Below are 20,639 nucleotides of genomic sequence, written 5' to 3' on the forward strand. Positions count from 1 at the left end.
CACGATGACCAGGAAGTAGATCAACCCCATCCCGCCATAGCGAGAATGGAGTATGATTCTACGGAATACAAGGATATTTCAAGACTTTCTAGGTTGTGTGAGAAATGGCAGGAGAAAATATTCCAACGTGTCCGAAACGGCTTACCGCAGCAGGGAATTTTGATTGAAGATGAGATTGATATGATTAAGTAGACAGAGTATGGGTCGGGTAATTAAATTAAACTACTGATCTAGCAAGAAAAGCCCTCTTATTTCACGCATGCTTTTAGGGCAAATCCGCCCGAATTCCTATGATTTTCAAGTCAAGGCATCTCTTCTCAGATCAATTGTATGGTCGATGTATGAAAACTTCGATCCTCATCCAAGTACAACTGTCGTACTTTATCAATAACTTCTTTGAAATTGATTCTTAACTCAGGCATCAGAAACCCTTTTCTAACCAAAAAATCATCATTTCTTTTAAGAAAGTTGAGAAATCCTTCATTAATTTTAAAACCCTGATTTTGCAGCTTATTCATAACCGTGCAAAGAGATTGAGCCTTCTTATGACTCTCATTTTTCTTACTTTTACCAAAATAAAGAAAGAAATTCGATATGTCACCCGTACTCAAAAGGCTGTTTCCATCATTTAAATGGTCATTAAGGTACCCTCCTGAAAGAGAACTTATGTTCAAGTATTCAGAATTTTGGCTTTCAGAAACATCATAGCTCCAATCCCTTGGCATACACACCATGGGTAGTTGGAGTTTCATAGGAAGAAGAGATGTGTCGAATTTACACTCTACGTAGAGAGCGCTGGAACGATAACGATAACCCTTCTTCTTTTTGATTTCGGGTTTATTCCCACCTTGTACAGATAATACATCCCGTACCTTGAGGTCTATCAGACCTCGTTCAACCATAAATTCGATCAAAGCTGTACCGAAAGGGTAACTAATAGAGTTATTAGACTCCTTTTTACAGTATGTGGATACAGGAGTATGTGTACTAGGGTTACCATCTTTATGGCTCAATATATGAGCGTTTCGACGCACGAGGACCGATGACTTAGTCTCCTTCTACGCTTCGAAAAAACCACCTACCCAACCTCTTAGAAAAGATCCGATAGATAGCTGCTACCGCTCCGTGGGGTTTGGTACCTTCACCAATCACGGTCTTTCATAGTCTAAGTCCTATGTACTATGTTATCCAAGCTTGACTAGACTAATAGAATAGGCAGGCCTTTTAGAGAGCAGTATAATGTTGGGTTAGCTCCGCCTTGTTGTGATAGGGGGTGAGGGAAACTGCTCAGAAATCTCTTAGTTGGTTGAGGGGTGATCGATCCGGTCAGTCATAAAAGAGGATAACAAAAAAGGTGTGTCTGGTCTGGTGTAGCTAATGTTACTTTATCTTATTTCTCTCTCTCTCTTGACCAATGCTCCGGCTTCCCTTACTCAAAAGATCAGCCGTTGTGACACAGGTGTATCGAGGTAGGCCGTGGATTGAATAGAGAAAGAAGATCCACCCATTGAGCTTTCTTTCAGGGCAATGAGATTGTGTCTACGCCCCTTTACCTTGGGCTAGCTTACTTTCTTTCTAATGGTTCACGCTCATTTGGTGATTAGCTCACTTGTCAAATCCAAGACCAAAACGTTGGTTCTATCATCCCAGAATCCAGTAAGAAGGGAAAGAGATTGCTCTTCATTGGGGCGATCCACGTGATAATACCGTAACAAGCTTTAAGGGATCCCTTCAACCCTGCTTGGCATGGAAGGTCGCAAGACAAAAGAAAAAGGATTCTTGTTAGCAGCTTTTGAAACCTCCCCGAGGTAAGGAAGTCAAGCAAGCAATAGCCTTTTACCTACTATGCCTTTCACCGGGTGAGCAAAAAGCGCTTACCTTTTGCCCGGTCTTCCTTATTATTGATAAGGCACAGGGAAAGCATCATCTCTAGAAGACTGTCGCTAAACAAAAGCAATTCTTTTTTCACATTCAACCATGAAAGAGAGTGCGACTTGAGCAATCAAAGCTACCCCCTCTTCCACTGCTGACTACGAAGAGTTGACAGCTAATGATTTTGCCCTACTTTATCAATAACCTATTGGTTTAGAGCTGAAAATACATTCTATCACTATTACGAAAGAAGTCATGCTCTACCTATTCTACATGCCAAATCGTCTTCCCCTTTTCTTATTTATTAACCTTCCCTTGCTTCCTTTCGCACCTCCTAATCTCTGGCTATTGCTTCAACTCGCTAGCCTATTTTTTCTATTTGTAGGCCGGGCCTAGGGTTTCAAATCCTAAGGGCTATGGTTGGTCGATAGCCTTTGCTTTCGGTCTTAGTTTCCTCATCTCCACCCTGCAGCCATTCAGTTTGCAGCTATCTACGATAAGAGAAAGGCTGCTTTTAGGAGTTCTCTTTCCCTAGCGAGTGAAGAACGATTTAAGTTAAGTAAAGTTCTAATTGCTTATAGTGAAGACAGAAACTGCTCACCCGAGACTCACTTCACTCCGATTGAGCAAAGGAAAGTCAGAACTGATCTGCAACTATATAATAATGGATATTGCTAAGAGTTAGCAGTCGAAGGGAGGCTTTCAGACACTTAAAGACTAAGTGACTCCTCTCTCTTCCTTCAGCCTAGTCCGATACAGCTTGAGCTGTAGCATTTTTCATCAAAAAAATGGAAATGAAAATAGTACCAATTGTGATGGAAGAAAGACATATGTAGGTTGGTACAATGGGAGGTATCACCATATTCAGGATTAAAAGGGGTACCGTTCTAGTCTGGCTTTTTTCGATTGTTCCTGATCCGAATAGACATTTTTTTTTTTTACGAAACGCAATTAACTTAACATGAAAGAGTACTTTTCAGATTAAACCTACCCTTTCTTCTAGCTCCGATTCTGTGTAACCTATATGACTAACATAAAAATGAATTGCACACTGGATTATCAATGTATGCGTCCTAATCAAAATCAAAAAAGAAGAAATACTAATTTAGATCTGCTTTTTACTTATATTATATAAACTTAAGTAAAAAACATTTGAATGAAACTTGAGTTCTTTTTTAGTTCTTATCAATGATTGAAGAAGAAGAAATGAAAGAGATCAAACAATTCCAAGTCTTTCTAAATGAAATGAGTGGACTGGCTTGAATCAGCGGTATATAGATCCAATACAATAGGTAAGAAGCACAACACCATGTTCCCTCTTTCCTGTCGAAACTAGTCCCCTTCTTCTGTGAGCTAGAGCAGGATATCCTTACTAATCCTGATCCGCGATTACTAGCGATTCCAACTTCATGTTCTCGAGTTGCAGAGAACAATCCGAACTGAGGCAATCTTTCCGGATTCGCTCCGCCTTACAGCCTTGCTTCCCATTGTAATTGCCATTGTAGCACGTGTGTGGCCCAGCCCGTAAGGGCCATGCGGACTTGACGTCATCCCCACCTTCCTCCAGTATATCACTGGCAGTCCCTCGTGAGTGCGGCACGCACCTTTTTGTTTGTTTCGGAGCCGTTTTGGCGGAGCGTACTAAACCCACTACGTACCACACCACCGGGCGGCTCGCCTGAATGCCGAGTCTTTCTCCGCCGCCAACTAGGTATGATAGATTCAAACCCAAACCCGGCCCGTATACCCATTTTTGTTTTTAAATATTAAATGTATTTATTATAATAGAAAATATGTAAAATTGCTAATAAAACTTTTTACCAAAACTCAAGTAAACTTGTTGTGTACGTTCTAATTTTAAATATTTGTACAAGAATTAAATTATTATTTTGTTCTTTTATCATTTCAATAACTAATGTAAAAAATTCACAGGTCAAAAAAAATTATTGAAACTGCTAGTAAGTTTGAGATTCATTTTAGACTTAGGACACACTGGACCGATTGGGTCTGTATAAGGGTTCATATTTTCTGAATCATGTGGGTTTCGGACAAGTCTGGATCGAAATCCAAGTTTGCGGGTCTAGCAGAACCCATCCCTGACCCGACCCATGCCCATCCTTACTCCAAACTTGTTTTGAGATAATACAAAGCCGAAAAAGATGTTAATCATCTTCCAAAGTCTGACCGCAACGCTTGCCAGTTGAAGAGACATGTATCTGTCCTGTAATATGATTACTTTGCGTTGCCAAAGCATTATGCCACAACTTCTGAATCTTTCATTTAGGGAAGATTGGTAGATGCCAGCTAATCTTAAAGAAGGAAGAAAATGCTTCAGTAAAGCGTATCATGATTTTATGTGTACTTCCCAGAAAGGTTAAATTTCCAGTAAAGGAAATCATCCCTCTCGTAAATTTTGAGGCAGCTCTTGGGTGATAATTAGTTTAGCAGAGACATAGGTAAAACAATTGGAAACCTCTCCAACCTTCCACTAAGGACAATCTCGGCTGCAAATGATATAACTTTCCATGATTAGCTTCTCTTAGTAGACCTTTGGGAAGTAGCCTCTGCGATGCTTCTACTTCCTCCGTTTCTTTTTACTCGCTACACTTCTCATTTCACGGACTCCTAGGCAATTTTTGGAGAAGAGGGAGGTAGAGAGTAAAAAGAAAAGGGACCCATGTGGGAGGAGAGAGATAGAGAGAGTTTATTACCCAAAAAAGAAGTATAGCAAGTAATGTGAAACTACCCATAATGGAAAGTGTAGCTAGTAAAAAGAAACGGAGGAAGTATTAACCCAAGGTTGATTAATTGCTGAAGTACTTCCACCATTTCCAACTTTCCACGCACTTCCCGAAAGCATTCGGGGCTTGCCTGATACCTCAGCTTCCACAAGAGTGCGAGGCTTGCCTGATACCTCGGCTTCCACAAGATGACAAGAGTGCACGCTTCCTGTTAGACATTGCTTCTTAGCCTTTATTGAGGACAGAGGATGCTTGGCATTAAAAACTTTCCCTCTGTGATTGACACAACTATGATGACAATAATATTCATCTTGTATATTTTTCTGCTTACCAAAGTATCTATAACTTTCAAGTTATTACTATTCATCTGGTTTGTTTTTCTACTTACCAACATATCCTCAACTCTCAGGTTTCCTGCACTCATTATCATGTTTCTATATTAAATGAACTTCTACCTAAGAGTCCCGCAACTTTTATCCAAAATCTTGGTATGGCTTTTAGACTACTCCCAATCGTTGCCCTTCTTGTAGGTTATGAGAAAAAATAGTATAAAAGTAAGCTCTTCATGATGACCATGAAAAAGAGGAGCAAAGAAAGAATTGAAAGAAAGAGAACATATATGGGGTGTTTGGTTCACTAGTTTTAGGTATGAGGTATAGGTTTGGAATGGACAAAATCCATACCTAGTGTTTGTTTAACTTATTTCTAAATTTTAAACCCATATCTCAAACTCATAAGGTATGGGATTTAAAAACCCATGGGGGGAGATGGGTATGGCTCATACCTTACCTCTAGGTTTCAAATAAAAAAAAGTTTTTCATTCCTAAATGAAACCAAACACAAGGTATTAAGTATCAAGTTCCAAACCCATACAACCTTGGTTTCATTCCTGATTCCAAACCAATACCATAATATGAAGTTATGAACCAAGTGCCCCCATAGTGGGGTAGATAGAAGAGTGAGAAAGTAATAAAATAATTAATGACCACAAACTATAGAGCAACCATTGATTGTGCTCTTAGATTCAATTACAACATAAATCATGCAAGACTTCAGTTCAAATTCTTCAGTGTACTACCCAATGGTCAATTATCTGCTGATTGGAAAGCACAGGAAGCTCGGTATCTAGTTAAACCGTCAACAAATTGTATTATTAAAACAAATCCAACATGATTTTAATTCACAAATTTCAACCGTCAAGATGCATGCTACACATATTTCTGAGCCGAGAACAATGTAAGGTAGAAAAAAAAAAACTTCGTAAAAGGCCAAGACAACTTAACTAAGCCAATAATATAACCAAAACAACTTCATAATTCTGTGTTTCTTTTTTTTTTATGGATGGAGGGCTTATTTTGATTTACTTTCGATTCAATTATTGAAGTTTGAAAATTCCCAAAACAGAATACGAAGCTTTCAAACTGAAAGAAGCCCATATCCACTCTAAAGAACATTGTATCCATATTCCTCCATATGATCCTCAAAAATGTCTCTTTTTGCAAGGCCGAGCCAAGAATCACTTTTAGATTAAGCAGGCGGACACTGAGGTTCAAATCATTGCTACAGAGCTGCAGGTGAAACTCAATCAGGCTTAGTAAAACTAACTGGCTTCCGGTCACAATACACATCGCTTAACTAATTGTTTGAAAGAGATTCAGCAAAATTGCTAAATTAAACAAAAAAGGCGGACAAGAGGAAGCAGAAATATTTTGAAGATATAAAGGTCACACAAAGTCATCCAACAAATTAAGACGTCTTCTGTCCTTCCTCTGCAGCTGCTTCGAAGGTCTCGCCAGCAACAAGCTCTGGCACCTCGTCGTCATCGTCCTCTGCAGCATTTGCTCCATTTCCATCGGCGTTGGCATTGGGTGCCCTGCTCTGGAACTGCTCTGCTAGCTTCCTTAAGTTGTCCAAGTTGTCAGGTCCTGAGATATAGAGCATGGGTTGTTAGATCGTATATATGAGCCTAAGTACAACAGTGGAAGAGAATCAAGTATCTTGAAAAAAATAATAGGGCTGTAGAAAATAAGCAAGTATCTTAAAGAAAAACAAAAAAAATGATGGAACTGTACCCAATTGGTTGATAATTCCAGGAAGGATGTCCTGCAATTCTGAAAAACGAAAGTAGTTCTCTCAATTAAACGAGCAGACAAATGGCTCAGAATCGCAAATATATAACTATGTTATTCAGTCTCTTCATTTCAGCTCAAGTAGACGCTCTGACATGGGTATGAAACTATGAATACTAGGACACTTAATCTGGGGCCAACCCCAAAAAATTAAACCTTTTCATACCCTTGTCCGAGTAACATAGTATATTAAATTCATTAAAATTCAAAGGGAGAGAGACTATACTCTTGGTTTGTGGTGCACCACTAACGACCCAGGTATTAGCTGCAATGGAGGCTTGAACTGGAGAGGAAGAACAAACAATATTAGTAAAAGAGCAAGCAAATAGACCAAAGAAATCAGTCATATTAACAATTCTAAAAAGATATTGTCAAAACCACAAGTACTACTGAAATTTACATTACCAATCTTTCAACTCACCTTTAGGGCTGCTAAACTGTATAACCTGGTCATCCTTGAAAATATTCACTTCTTCAATAGCAGGAATAGCGTTCACTCCTATTCTCTTCAATGTGCTTTGCAACCTTTTGTCATCTGTGGTGGTAGTTTTGTGGACAGCCTTCTTCTTTCTGCAATCTCCAAAGAAATTATCATCAGAAAAATTATATGTGCATTCAAACAATCAGCATACTCCTCCTGTTTCATATTATATGGCATTTAGGCCAAAAATTAAAATAGAAATTGTTTAATATGAAGCATCATACAATACCAAATGTAATATTCAATAGAACCTTTTACATCCAAGGTGAGATTATATAATATATAGTTAACATGTCTTATATTTAGATACAGACAGAGTAAACAAATAACAAACCCAAACAGCTGACAAACAAATTAATTGGCATTAGCCTGTAAGAACAAAATTCGAATGAGCACAACTCTAGCCCATCCAGCCCTGACAAACACATTGACGCCCTATTTATAACCTCAATTGACAATCTCAACAGACTTGCAAAACATACTAAACCAGAATTGAAACATGACCAACAAAGAATACACCTTGAAGCACATTGATATTCATTTTCTTGATGTAATTGCCACATGGGAATAAAAAATACCACAACATATTCTCCTATAGCAACAGGAGAAGAGCTCCAGGACATGAGGACAACCACGAAGGCAGAGCGGTCAGAGTCCACAAGCAGTACAAAAACACAAAAATGCCAGAAAACACGCAATCAACTATTACAAACCACAAATAACCATCAGTTTTCCCGTGCTATGTTTCATTATCGAAGTGCAAACGAAATACAAAAGATACTTCTTCTAGAAATAGGAACAAACGTTGTGACATGTGAATAGCTGTTAAAATTTTATATAGAGGAAAAAGACTCGGACAACAACATAATTGCTCAAAAAACAACCAATCAGACTCTTTCATTTCCATGCTAAACGGTAAGGCAAATGCCTCTCCTCATCACATTATTCTAATACAATTCCTAATAAATATTTCAACAAAATGCTAAAGCAAAACTCATACCTTCTCATGCTACCCTTACCACCAGTGCGGACCGCACCGGCCATCTTCATAAGCTTCTCAACATTCATCTGAGCGAAAGACGCAACAACATCGATATTTAGATAAAGCTTAAGTCTCACAAATCATTTCTCCTCTACTTAGGACACTCATATCAAACTAAAAGATATTAAATGTCGTTTGCAATCTGAGCAACTTAGCAATTCAATTGACAACATAATCAAACCTAGTTCATCACAATCTAAAACGACAGTGAAAATCCAAACTTTAAACTATACATCATAAGTAAATCCAATTAACAACAACAAAAGAACACAAATCTAATAAATTAATTCATCCATCATATGCAAATAAATAAATACTTCATAAAAACAAGCAAAAACGTGTAAATAATAAAAACAAAAAAAAAAACAACGAATCTAATAAATCCACTCATACAATAATACAATCATCCAATAACAAATATTATATACACTATTTAACTTAAGAAATGAAATAAATCAAACAAAAACCCACACTAAACCCTAATTTTCATTAAAAAAAATACAGATTCATTAAAACCCTAAAAAATCCCAGAAAAAAAACCCTAAAAAGCGCAAAAAAACGACGATTAAAATCGATGAATAATTACAACATGAGATTCTAAGGAAAACAAAAATTACCTTGAAGAAATGGAAGATTTAAGAGGAGAGAGAAAGAGAGAAATGGACGGCGGTGCCGCGAAGTGAAGGACTAGGGTCGCCCGAGAAAAGGAGAGAGGGGGTTTTTAAGTGAATGAAAGTAGTGTGAGGCTGTTTCTACTTATCAGATAATGCTCTTCGTTTTTATATCTGTGGTTCTCATCCGACGGTCCATATTCTTTTTTAAACATTTCTTGCTAAGATTATATTTAGGCCCAAAGGCCCATTCTAGTTGTTTTTTTTTTCTTTTTGATGGTTTTTGTGACCCAAGTGATTTTGATCATTAGCCCACCTTTGTAAGAAACTTTTTCTTTTGGGTGGGGTGGGAGTCTAAACTCGAATCGATGGATAACCATTTCGAATTGAAGTGGATGATAAACAGATAATAATAGAATTGGTCAATTTAGTGACAAATTGGGTCGAATTCGAATGTATGTTCATTTAACCTATTACCCGATTCATCAACCGGCAATCCATTCATTCGTTAAATAAATATAAAAAAATAAAATTTACATGCATATGTATTCATAAATATTGTTAGTTTGATGTCTATTTGCAATTTTTGAGTTGAATTGTGATCTTCTGTTAGTAAAAAGGAACAAATATTAGAAGAATCTATCAAAATTTTAATATAACAATCACTTTATCCCAAAGATCTTTATTTTAATTTAAAAGTGCGAGAATACATTTGTTTACTTTTTTTTCACCCGATCCACTCGATTCATTTGTGGATAATAGGTGGATCGGGATGAGTTGGATGTGGATGAAGGATTTTTCGGATGACGGACGGATCAGGCGATGAGTGGATTAGTGACAAATGCATATGGAGGCGATGAAGCACCACACAACCCACCATTGATCTATTGACACCTCCATTTAGGGGGGGAGGAGGGGTAGGCCTTATTCAGTTTTGGTTCAGTTCAGCTATTAATTTCCTCTCAAATCGAGTTCAGTGCAGCTCAAAACAACGTAGCCTTAGCCTTAATATACTCAAATTGAGGTTTACGTGCAAGCGCGACTACTATTTCATGGTGCAGCCCTTACAAGAATGACATTAATGATTGTGTATATAGAATGACATCGAATAATTAATAAGTAACATAGATTTGACTCATTTTAGTGTCATGATTCAAGGTTTTTGAGTCATTTATGTACATGTCATTTTTCAACTACGTTACATCATTTTTATATATGATTTTCTAGAAATCCGATGACATTTTCATGAGGTTGTATTTTTATATTGTCTTAATGACGGTTTATGTACAGTGTGAATATTTTTTTTTTTCAAAACTTCGTAGTATTTAAACAAGTTATATGTCATTCTTATTATGAAGTATCTTTTAATACAGTGAATCTGTATTGAAAATGATCTTTTGTCGTTGATGTATCTAAAAAAAAATCTGATTTGTACCTTTTAGGTGCGACATTCAATTCTCATTAGAATGCTTCTTTATTTTACAATGATTCCAAGCAAGTTTAGCAACATTCAATCATACTTTGATCATCATATAAAGAAGTCTTTGTACGCAACAAAGGGTTTGCTAAACAAACTAACTTCATCATTAATAATTAAGTCAAGGAAACCTATGCTTAATTGAGGTAGTAATAGGAGCCTCTAGTTGGTAGGACTGTCATGGATTTCATTCTCAAAGGAAAGAGGGAGAAGTCCTTTTGCTCTACAAGTCTCAATAGCTCCTTTATACATGTCCTTCAATCCATACTTGAACTTGAAGCTTAAGCTCATAAGCTTTTCCGAAGAAAAATGCACAAGCTCGATATCCTCTTCAATGTCCTTAAATCTGTACAATAGTTGAATAATCAAAGTTAACATAATTATAGGGTCCAAATCCAATTGATCTAAATATACATTCATGACTAGTTCATTAATATTTTTGGCATTTTTTTATTTATTGATATCGTTATTTTCATATTTCAAAATTAATTCATGTTTTTGATATCACAAGTAGTCGAAAGGAGAATATTTATAGTACACCTGGGTGTACCATGCTTATGGTACATCCAAGACTATTTTCTCCAAATGAGTGAATTAGCAAGTGAGCAAAATGAACAAATGAGCAAATGAGCAAACATTTCTACTCATTTAAGAAAATGAGCAAACACTTTTATATTACAAAATGAGCAAAATGAGCAAATGAGTAAATAAGCAAAATGCCCATATGAGCAAATTTGGTATTAAATGAGCACCTGAAGTTCTAATTATTAAAAAAATAACCCCGGGTGTTCCATTAGTGGGCTCAGTTGAAAGTTATAAAATATCTCTTTTTTAAGCCGACTAGAGTATTCCAGATAATTAAAGTAAAGATCTTAGAACCCTTCTTAAGGAGGAGTAATGAGAAATCCTTAAGTGTAAACGACACAGATAAAATTAATTAAAAAGAACTACATTAAATATGAAAAGTTGATTTATATATAACTTAATATTAGCAAATAAACCTTGGATATTTCTAGAGTTAAATATATTGTATAATAGATGTTTTTATTGGAGTGTACTTCTTAAAACATCTCATATAAGTTGTTTTTGAACAAAATGCGAGATCCTTAAGAGTTGAGAAGGGAAGAATAAAAAGAAATTTCCTCTCTCAAAATTTTAGATAAAAATATTGGTATGTGACATGAAGTACTAAAGTAGAGGAAATCATTGCTTACTTACTTGATTGGTATATTATATTCTGGATATTCCTCCCTCAACATTTTCCCAATATCATAAATAGTAGCATCACAAGCTGAAGCAATGTAACGACCCTTTGCATTTGGATGCTCATACAAGAATATATGAGCCATACAAAGGTCATCCAAATGAACAAATTGACCTTGCTTGATGATTGAATAATGAGCTTCATTTTCTGCAAAATTAGTTATGAAACATGTAATGTTCTAAACATGTGTCAAGGAAAACACGGTTAATTAGCAAAAAAAAACTACATTTATAACCTCGAACGTCACCCATCTATATTTATCCACACGACTAATACGAAGTTTAGTAGGCATTTATTTTTTGAAAAAAACAAGTATGATTTTTTTTTTTTAATATTTTTTTTTGGATCTTTTGAGTCTGTTGCATTGCACCAAGGTATTTTTTAGTTCAAATTAGAGCTGATCATTTTGGCCCGACCCGATTTTGGACAGAATTTTTGACCCTCGTTTGGGCCCGGTCCGAATTTTTTTTGTCTTTGGGCAAGCCAAAAATGACTTTTTAGACTATTTTTTTGGCCCGGTCCGATTTTAGCCCGAAAAGCTCGCTCATTCTGTCCCGAAATAACGGGATTTGGGCATAAGATTTTGGCCCGGCCCGGCTAATGGACAAATTTTTTTAGGCGCAGCCCGGTCCACGATCACCTCATGTTAAAATGCATGTAAAGTAAATTTAAAAAAAAATGATGATATTTGAGATTATTCAATTATACATAAAATTTATGATTTTGGTAATAAGAAATTACTTGTAATTGGAGATAATGCAGTAATTAGGCTAGGAGGCATTGTTGGCGTGAGAAAAGGTCCAACCACGAGAGGAGGAATAATACTAATGAAATCAAGATTGTTCTCAGCAGCAAATTTCCAAGCCACTTGCTCTGCTAGTGTTTTAGATACAAAATACATCTGAAATCATAAAATAGCATCATTTATTAATCAAATAATTCTTGAAAAATTAAAAATTAACATGTATTAACACAAAAATGGAATATAATTACTAAAATAATTACCCATCCAGTCATATTTGAAGAGCGACAAAAATCCATATCACTCCAACAAGTTTCATCATACTCAGGTTTTTGGATTTCTTCAACATTGACAGTTCCAGCAGATGATGTGAATACCAATCTTCGAATTTTGGCATTGACGCATGATTTCATTATGTCTAACATACCGTTTATGGTAGGCTTAATTACCTCATTCTGTAACCAAAAAACACAAAAAATTAGAAACATATCCTTAATGTTAGTAAGGAAAATACTATATATAGTTTCATTTTCATATTTTTATAGTTCTAAGTTCCAACATGTTTATACTGCTATCCTTGGATTGCACTACTTGCTACTTCTTCGTTTCTCTTTTATGGTTATGTAAGACATGTATAATAAGACCGTCTATTATTCTTCATATAGGCCATCTCCTAAGTAGCAGATGAAAGTCTAGTGATGTTGGCATCACCTTCGATTTCAAAATTTCTGAAATCGAGTCTCACCTCTTGCACAAAGAGATCTCTAATTTCCTCATTCCTTGCAAGAAATTTCATCTTACTTTAAAAGTGATCTCCTATCAAACTACCTTGACTAGTCGTCAAAGTGTCAAACCAAAAACTTCTGACAAACTTCTCTTAACTTTCAAGTATATTTAGTATAAAGTTTATTCAAATAACTTTCTCATACAATACATTAGCTAGTTATGTATTAGTTGTATTAACTTTTATATATTGTGCATAACTAATAGTGGTTTAACTTTTTTTTTAATAAGATAAGTAGAAACCTTGACAAGTAAGGAGGATAATAGGGATTCCAACTTGTCTAGGGTGAGAATCGATCCAAGACCTTTTAGAACCGGGAGGAAAGTTCTAACCATTAGGCTATCCCTCACTCTCCTAATAGTGGTTTAACTATTTGTGTCAGTTATCTTATACATTTGCATTTTTAATACATATTAAGTTATATTATAAAATACACAAATTCTTGAGTGTAATTGTTACACCATAAACTATGATGTAACAAGATTAACAACTCACGAATTACTGCTTCTTTTGTAAAAAAAACAACTTAAATCACATGTAATAAATGACGTCTGTATAGTCCATGTCATTTTTGTTAGAGTCATGTCATTATACATATTACACAATAAATTATGAAAATATTACTTGAGAGATCTATTTATAAAATGTGGAAAAAAACAAATAGCCAGTGTAGTAATTATCTTTATTTCTATCGCTCCTATTACAAGATATTACTGATTAGAAAAAACTTTGTGAAAATGGTGTATGTGGCAACATAAAATATACAATTAACCTCAGGATCCTTGGACTCAAAATCCATGGGTGTGGCAACATGAAAGACTCCAGTGCAACCATTGATTGCTTCTTTGAAGCTTCCTTCTTCATTAAGGTCTGCTTTCCATAGTGTCAAATGAGTGTTTGCATTTGGCAAATCCAACAAATGCTGCACTTTTTTCATGTTACCTGCAAAATTATTTTCAAGTAATAATATTTAGTAGCAATTGTAAATTAATTATATTAATTATATATAATAAATAATAAATAATAAATAATAAATAATAAATAATAAATAAATAGACCAGGGTCTCGAACTGTGGCTCGGACGACGTAGCCATGCTCTAGGAGCCTCTTGATAAGCCATGAGCCAATAAACCCGGCTGCACCAGTGACACAAACTATATCTCCTTGAACAACCATTTTTCTCTCTTTTGTTAAATATTTTTAAATAATGGTTACAATTCCAAAAAATGAGAATTTGAACTTTTGCAATGTTTCATAAAAGAAAGAATTATATAGTACGTGCTTAATAATTCTGGCTTTGAAATGTCTAGGGGAGTGTCAAATATATCATGTTACATCAAGTTATATAAGTACATAAAACTAAGTTAAGCTTTGTGGACCATATATTGATAGAAAGTTAAAAGACATTAAATTTTTAATCAACGTAGGAGTTTGTTTTCTTAGCATTGAATAAATGAAGTTTGGACTTTGGAGGGTGATATGAGAATGTTCAGCCGCGTGATTTCATGGTGGAATGGTAAGTGAAGAAGGGAAGATAGGTGGGTTGGGTTGCTACTCGTGCTCAAGTAGATAGGATATTGTGAAAGAAAGTTTGTGTTGTTGAATGTTTAACTTCGTGATGTGGCACAAGATATATATTAGAGGTGAGAAAAATGACTTTTTTTTTTCTCATTCATTTGCAAGTTTCATCCATACATATTTATGTGGCTTATTGTTATTTGTTTAATCGATCTAAAGTTAGATTCTTCTTGCTTTCTTATTTAGGATTTTAAGATTAGATCATTCTAGGTTAGATTATTCCGTGGATGGTAAATTTTTCTTATTCTAGAAATATCCTCCTAGACTTTTCTAGATCAATTTCAATACTCGCTCCCCCTTAATTTGAAAATTCTTGTACTCCAAGTTGTCATCTGAGATGGATGAATTTTTCCGTTGAAATTGGCTTTGTAAAGATCTCCGCAAGTTGCTATCTTCTTGTCTTGCAGAATTGTAGCTCAATCTCTTATTTGTCATGGTTATTACAGACATATAGTTGTTGGTTCTTCTGATGTCCGTTGTAGATCATCGAGAATTAAGCAGTAGACATGTTACAAACATGAAAGGGGTAACTACAAATTCCATGAAGTGAACAAAAGCCATCACACAGATGGGACTTATTAAAAACATAAACCTAGCGAAATAAAAAACAATGAAAGAAAATAGAAAGGGAAGGAGAAGAGTGCTCGTCAGCTACCAGCGAGGCGACAGTTGTCGAGCCCTCTAGGCCTCCACTGCTTGGGGTTTTCGGTGGGTTCCTTTGAAGAAAGGTTTTGCGAGAGAGAAAAAAGAAAGAAGGGGAAAGTTCAAAGAGTATAGAGATCAGAGTGTCATATAAGCATGCCACATTATACAAGAATTTTAGAATAGTAAATAGATAGAATTCTAAATTTCTTAAAACATATATAATACTTGTATAATACTTGATTGATTGATTGTGTGTATATTACCACTTTTTTTATCTTATAGGATCCTTAGTGGAAAATTCTTTTTTTGGGCTTGAATTTTTTCCAGGGGTATAACTCTAATGAACAAGTGTTGTAACTCTAATCCAATCGTGTGGTTAAGATTCATTCTCATTTCTCATGTAAGGAGCATTCTCATGTGATCCTGCATCTATAAATATATATATATATACCCCTAAATAATTTGAGTCCAAAAAAGAATTTTTTTTTCCTCCATTTTTTTTTAGAGTTATATCACCTTTTCATTAGAGTTACATCACTTATTCATAAAAGTTATATAGTGCGTAAAATTCATTCTCATTTCTCATGTAAACTCGCTTATATATATATATATATATAGTGTAACATAAAAAAGTGACACGCAGTACATGGCAACTAATTTAAAGAGATAAAGTTGGAGACCACATATCATAGAGTGATTAGACAATTAAATTAAATATCTACACTAATTACCCAACAACTTTATATCCCCAATACCCACCACAACAACGCTAGCACCAACCACCGCCACCACCAACGGAAAACTTCTTTCCCCTCCCCACCAAAAAAACCCCATCCCCCACCCTTGAAACCAACACCCTACCCTTCCCCAGCACAACCGCCATTTCCACCAATCACCAACAACCACCATTTCCACCGCAGAAACGCATCAACCACCATTACCACCAGCATCTTCTGTTTTTCCCACCACCACTATCTTCAGCAACACACCAACCACTATCTTTCAAAAGTCACGACCTTCAAAATCCCAACCCTGGTTTCACCAACACCATCACCAACCATGGGGTGGCATCGCTGGTGGTGCTAGAGGTGGTGTCGGGTTGGTGGTGCTGGAGGTGGTGTCGGGTTGGTGTTGCTGGTGTTGGGTGATGGGTTGAGTTTAGAGGGGGGTGGGGGGTTGAGTTAAGGAGAGAATGAGGTGGGTGGGTCGAGAGTGGGTTGACTGAGATGAGTGGGGGGTTGGGTGGGTTGATTAATTAATTTTGTTTAGGTTGGTAGATGATCTCTATTATATAAGTGAAGATGGGGAGGAAGATGGTTTCCCCTTTACATAAAGTTTGATAAATATCTTAATGAATTTAAATTATCAATATATATATATAATATATATATATATAATATATATATATTATATATATATATATATATATATATATATATATATATATTAAATAATCTTTTCTTCTTATTATTTGCCATATATATTAAACAAGTTAACAATGGACAAGAATTGAAAATTTCAATTAAATATTAAATTAAGGAGAATGATTTACTCTTCTTACATATGGTGAAAAACTCTGATAAAGAAACTAAATTGACAATATAACTTGATTAATTAACACAATCAGAAGAAACAATAAAAACTTATATTCATGTTAATAATTACACTGAATATTTTAAATCTAGATGTTGATTATTATTCGATAATCTATATTATATAAATCAAACTATTCCACTTTATCATTATTCAATGATTGAACCTGATACACAACTTCCACTTTATTTGAGAACAAACTTTCTTCTGTTTTATATTTTTTTTGTTCTCTCAATACTATATTTGAAGAATGATGAACACCTAACTAAAAAAATCAACGAAACATTGATTTAAGAAAATTATATCTAAAAAATTGAAAATAATTCTAAATATCAATTTGAATCAATTTTTTTGTAATGCTGATGAAAAACTAATCGAGAAAAAAAATGTTAATATGACACTCAAGCATAGCGTGCAAAAATTCCTAATAAGTTAATAGAGTTCAAAAATTATTAAAAGAGACGGTCTAATTTTAATATAAAAGTAGACCTAGTCACTAAATGGATTAAACTAGTCACCAAAAGAAATTATCCTAGTCACTATTGGGCTAATTTTCTTTCTAATATTGGGCTTACCATTGTCTACTTTTAATTTAAAAATAGGTGGTCTCTTACAAGACAAACTCAATAGAGTTATCGGAGAATAATGACATTTTTCTAAATAGAAAGAAGAAAACTTTCTATCTTGACCTACGTTGTAGTTATTATGATACTCTCTCTGTCCTTTGTTAGTACCCACTTTGACTTATCATACTATTCCTCTTTATTACTTTGACCATCATTTGTGCTTTTTATGTAAGGAAAAATATAATCATGTGGTTTATTGTTTGATTTGTCTCAATATGTAGTTTCGGAATATCAAATTTTTATAATGTTAATACATACATAATTAGAGATATTATTACTCAAAGTTTTACATTGATAATTTTGAAAAGTCAAAACGGGTAAATTAATAAAGGACGGGGAGTATTTTCTAAAATGGAAAATGTTGCACATATTTAAAAACAGAGGTTAGTGTGATGTAAAACATACCAATATGTATTTAAATTTTAGAGAGTAATGACATCATATTATCTACTTTTAAATTTTATTATTAACCATTGCATTCCAAGAATTTGAAAGGTAATGTTATTAACTACAATTCAACTGTAGTGTACAAGTGTGGATAATAATTTTGTTAACCAGAATTAGGTTAACCCTGGCATTTAATATATATAGTGTTACAATACATGCCTAAGACTAGTAAAAGTCTCTATTATCCTTTTTACATACAATATATCTCTAATACACCCCCTCAATCTGTACGGGGTGAAAGAACTGATTGGAACGATGCTTAGTAAACAAGTCAGTATAAAGGCCATTAGTAAAGATATCAGCAACCTGAGATTGAGTAGAAACGTGTCGAACAATAAGTCCTCCCTTGGCAACCATTTCACGAACAAAATGGTAATCCACATCAATATATTTGTTGCGATCATGATGAACTGGATTAACAGTTAGATAAGTAGCAGAGACATTATCACAATACACAATGACAGGACGACAAAGGAAGTGGCCAATGTCAACAAGAAGTTGCTTGAGCCAAATAGTCTTAGCAGCCGTGTAGGCAACCGCCCTGTATTCAGCTTCAGTAGAGGATTTAGACACAGTAGGTTGCTTCTTTGAACGCCAGGATATAAGATTCTTCCCAAGAAAAATAGCATAGCCAGTAGTAGAACGACGAGTGTCAGGGCATCCTGCCCAATCTGCATCAGAGTAGGCAATAAAAACAGTGTGAGAACTGCTGCTATATAAGAAAAGACCGAAATCCAATGTGCCGTGCAAATATCTGAAAATTCTTTTCACAGCATAAAGGTGAGTAGTACGATGAGCATGCATAAACTGAGACACCATATTAACAGCATAAGCAATATTTGGACGAGTCATAGTTAAGTACTGCAATGCACCAACCATACTACGATAATCTGCGGGATTAGCAAGAAGTTCTCAATCAAGCAGAGACAATGTGACTCTAGAGACAACAGGAGTGGTAACTGGTTTAACAGTATGAAGATGGAATTTACGGAGTAAATCAGAAACATACTTATTTTGAGACAAAAATAAAACAGAGAGAGTACGCACAACCTGAACACCTAAGAAGTAATGAAGATCCCCTAAATGCTTAATAGCAAACTGAGAATAAAGGACATTAATGAATTTTGTGACAAGAGGAGGACTACTACCACTAAGGACAATATCATCAACATATAAGAGAAGAATGATAAGATGCCCACGAAACTTCAGGGTGAACATAGAAGTGTCACAACTGCTGCACTTGAAACCAATAGATAATAGGAAATTGTTGAAACGAGAGAACCAAGCTCGAGGAGCTTGTTTCAAACCGTAGATGAACTTACGGAGATGACAAATATGAGTAGGTTTAGATGGATGAATAAAACCCGGAGGTTGACGCATATAAACCTCTTCATGAAGGAAACCATGAAGAAAAGCATTTTTGACATCTAATTGACGAATAGACCATAATAGTAAGAACTAAGCGAACAGTAGTAGGCTTAACAACAGGACTAAAGGTTTCAAAGTAATCAATACTTGCCTGCTGGTGATTTCCAAAAACGACAAGCCTGGCTTTGAACCGCTCCACAGAACCATCAGAATTGTCTTAATCCGATAAACCCACTTACAACCAAGCAAATTCTTATAATAGTTGCGAGGTACCAACTCTCATGTATCATTATTAATTAAAGCCTTATATTCATCGAGCATAGCTTGACGCCAACGAGAGTCTTTATAAGCTTGTTTAAAATTAGTAGATTCAGACTCTACAATTTCAGTGTTTAAGTTCATTAAAACTCTAGGCTTAGACATACCATCTTTTAAACGTGTTACCATGGATGCTGGTTGAGAGCAACAGAAGAAGACCGAGGAAGGGGGTTGGTGGGAGACACAAGACGAGACGAAGAGGGGGGCGGAGTGGGCAAGGGTCCGACAGGCGATATAAGAGAGGAAGACACGGGGGCAGCAGACTCGGAGGATGGGCCAGCGTGTGCTGGCGAGCCAGCGGACTAGCCAACAGTGCCGTGCGGCTGATGAACCAGCGAACGACGAGGAGCTAGCGGATGCTGGGCCAGCGGGCCAACCAGCAGACCCGTGTGTGGGAGCTAGTGAACCAGCGAGCGTCGAAGAGCCAGCGAGCCCAGCAGACGCACGGACTAGAGAAAAGGAAGGCCCAGCGGGCATTTGGGGGGTTGTGGGCAGGGCAGTGACATCCGTGCGTGGAGGAGGAGAGGAACTCGACAGACCCGGAAGAGACACAGACATGCCAGACACACATGGCGACGCTACGTCCGTGGGAGTCTAGTCTAAATCTAGGACCAGGGGCGACGTGTGAGGCGTCTTGGATGTAGAACCCACAAGAGCACGGTAAGGAAACTTATGTTCATGGAAAAGAACATGACGACTAGTGAACACCTTGTGGGTAGTAGGATCAAAACAACGATAACCTTTATAATCCAAGGCATATCCAATAAAAACAGAGGTTTTAGACTTAGGTTGCAGTTTGTTAGGTTTAGAATCCAGGAACAAAGGAAAGCATTCACACCATTTTCAAAAAATTATAAGAAGGGGGACGATGAAACAGTTTTTCAAAGGGAGAAACACCCCCTAAAACCGAGGTGGGTAATC

General features: G+C 35.8%; 2 protein-coding genes across 2 annotated transcripts; both read right to left on the bottom strand.

Annotated features, from left to right (window-relative positions):
- Nucleotides 1-6,182: 6,182 nt before the first annotated feature.
- On the bottom strand, nt 6,183-9,039 carry LOC104889680 (nascent polypeptide-associated complex subunit beta). The gene is made up of 6 exons (XM_010674961.4): nt 8,883-9,039; nt 8,224-8,291; nt 7,164-7,312; nt 6,969-7,025; nt 6,686-6,724; nt 6,183-6,538 (listed from the first exon to the last, which is right to left on the bottom strand). Exons 2-6 carry the CDS (start codon nt 8,289-8,291, stop codon nt 6,360-6,362), a joined length of 492 nt encoding a protein of 163 aa, XP_010673263.1. The 5' UTR covers nt 8,883-9,039; the 3' UTR covers nt 6,183-6,359.
- Nucleotides 9,040-10,317: 1,278 nt separating this feature from the next.
- On the bottom strand, nt 10,318-14,791 carry LOC104889670 (dihydroflavonol 4-reductase). Its single transcript, XM_010674949.4, has 6 exons — nt 14,202-14,791; nt 13,916-14,085; nt 12,623-12,814; nt 12,359-12,518; nt 11,572-11,764; nt 10,318-10,699 (listed from the first exon to the last, which is right to left on the bottom strand). The coding sequence occupies exons 1-6, from the start codon at nt 14,317-14,319 to the stop codon at nt 10,516-10,518; spliced, it is 1,017 nt and encodes a 338-aa protein (XP_010673251.1). The 5' UTR covers nt 14,320-14,791; the 3' UTR covers nt 10,318-10,515.
- Between the last annotated feature and the right edge of the window lie 5,848 nt (nt 14,792-20,639).

Source organism: Beta vulgaris, chromosome 1 (assembly GCF_026745355.1).
Source record: "Beta vulgaris subsp. vulgaris cultivar EL10 chromosome 1, EL10.2, whole genome shotgun sequence".
In the NCBI taxonomy this organism is placed as follows: Eukaryota; Viridiplantae; Streptophyta; class Magnoliopsida; order Caryophyllales; family Amaranthaceae; genus Beta; species Beta vulgaris.

Coding starts and splice junctions, on each gene's coding strand:
- LOC104889670 (XM_010674949.4), bottom strand. CDS start 14,319: ATGGTTGTTCAAGGAGATATAGTTTGTGTCACTGGTGCAGCCGGGTTT. Junction 12,815..13,915: donor TTGAGTCCAAGGATCCTGAG/GTTAATTGTATA, acceptor TTTTGGTTACAG/AATGAGGTAATTAAGCCTAC. Junction 11,765..12,358: donor TGCATTATCTCCAATTACAA/GTAATTTCTTAT, acceptor CTAATTTTGCAG/AAAATGAAGCTCATTATTCA.
- LOC104889680 (XM_010674961.4), bottom strand. CDS start 8,291: ATGAATGTTGAGAAGCTTATGAAGATGGCCGGTGCGGTCCGCACTGGT. Junction 6,725..6,968: donor TGGTGCACCACAAACCAAGA/GTATAGTCTCTC, acceptor TTCGTTTTTCAG/AATTGCAGGACATCCTTCCT. Junction 6,539..6,685: donor TGGAATTATCAACCAATTGG/GTACAGTTCCAT, acceptor TCTATATCTCAG/GACCTGACAACTTGGACAAC.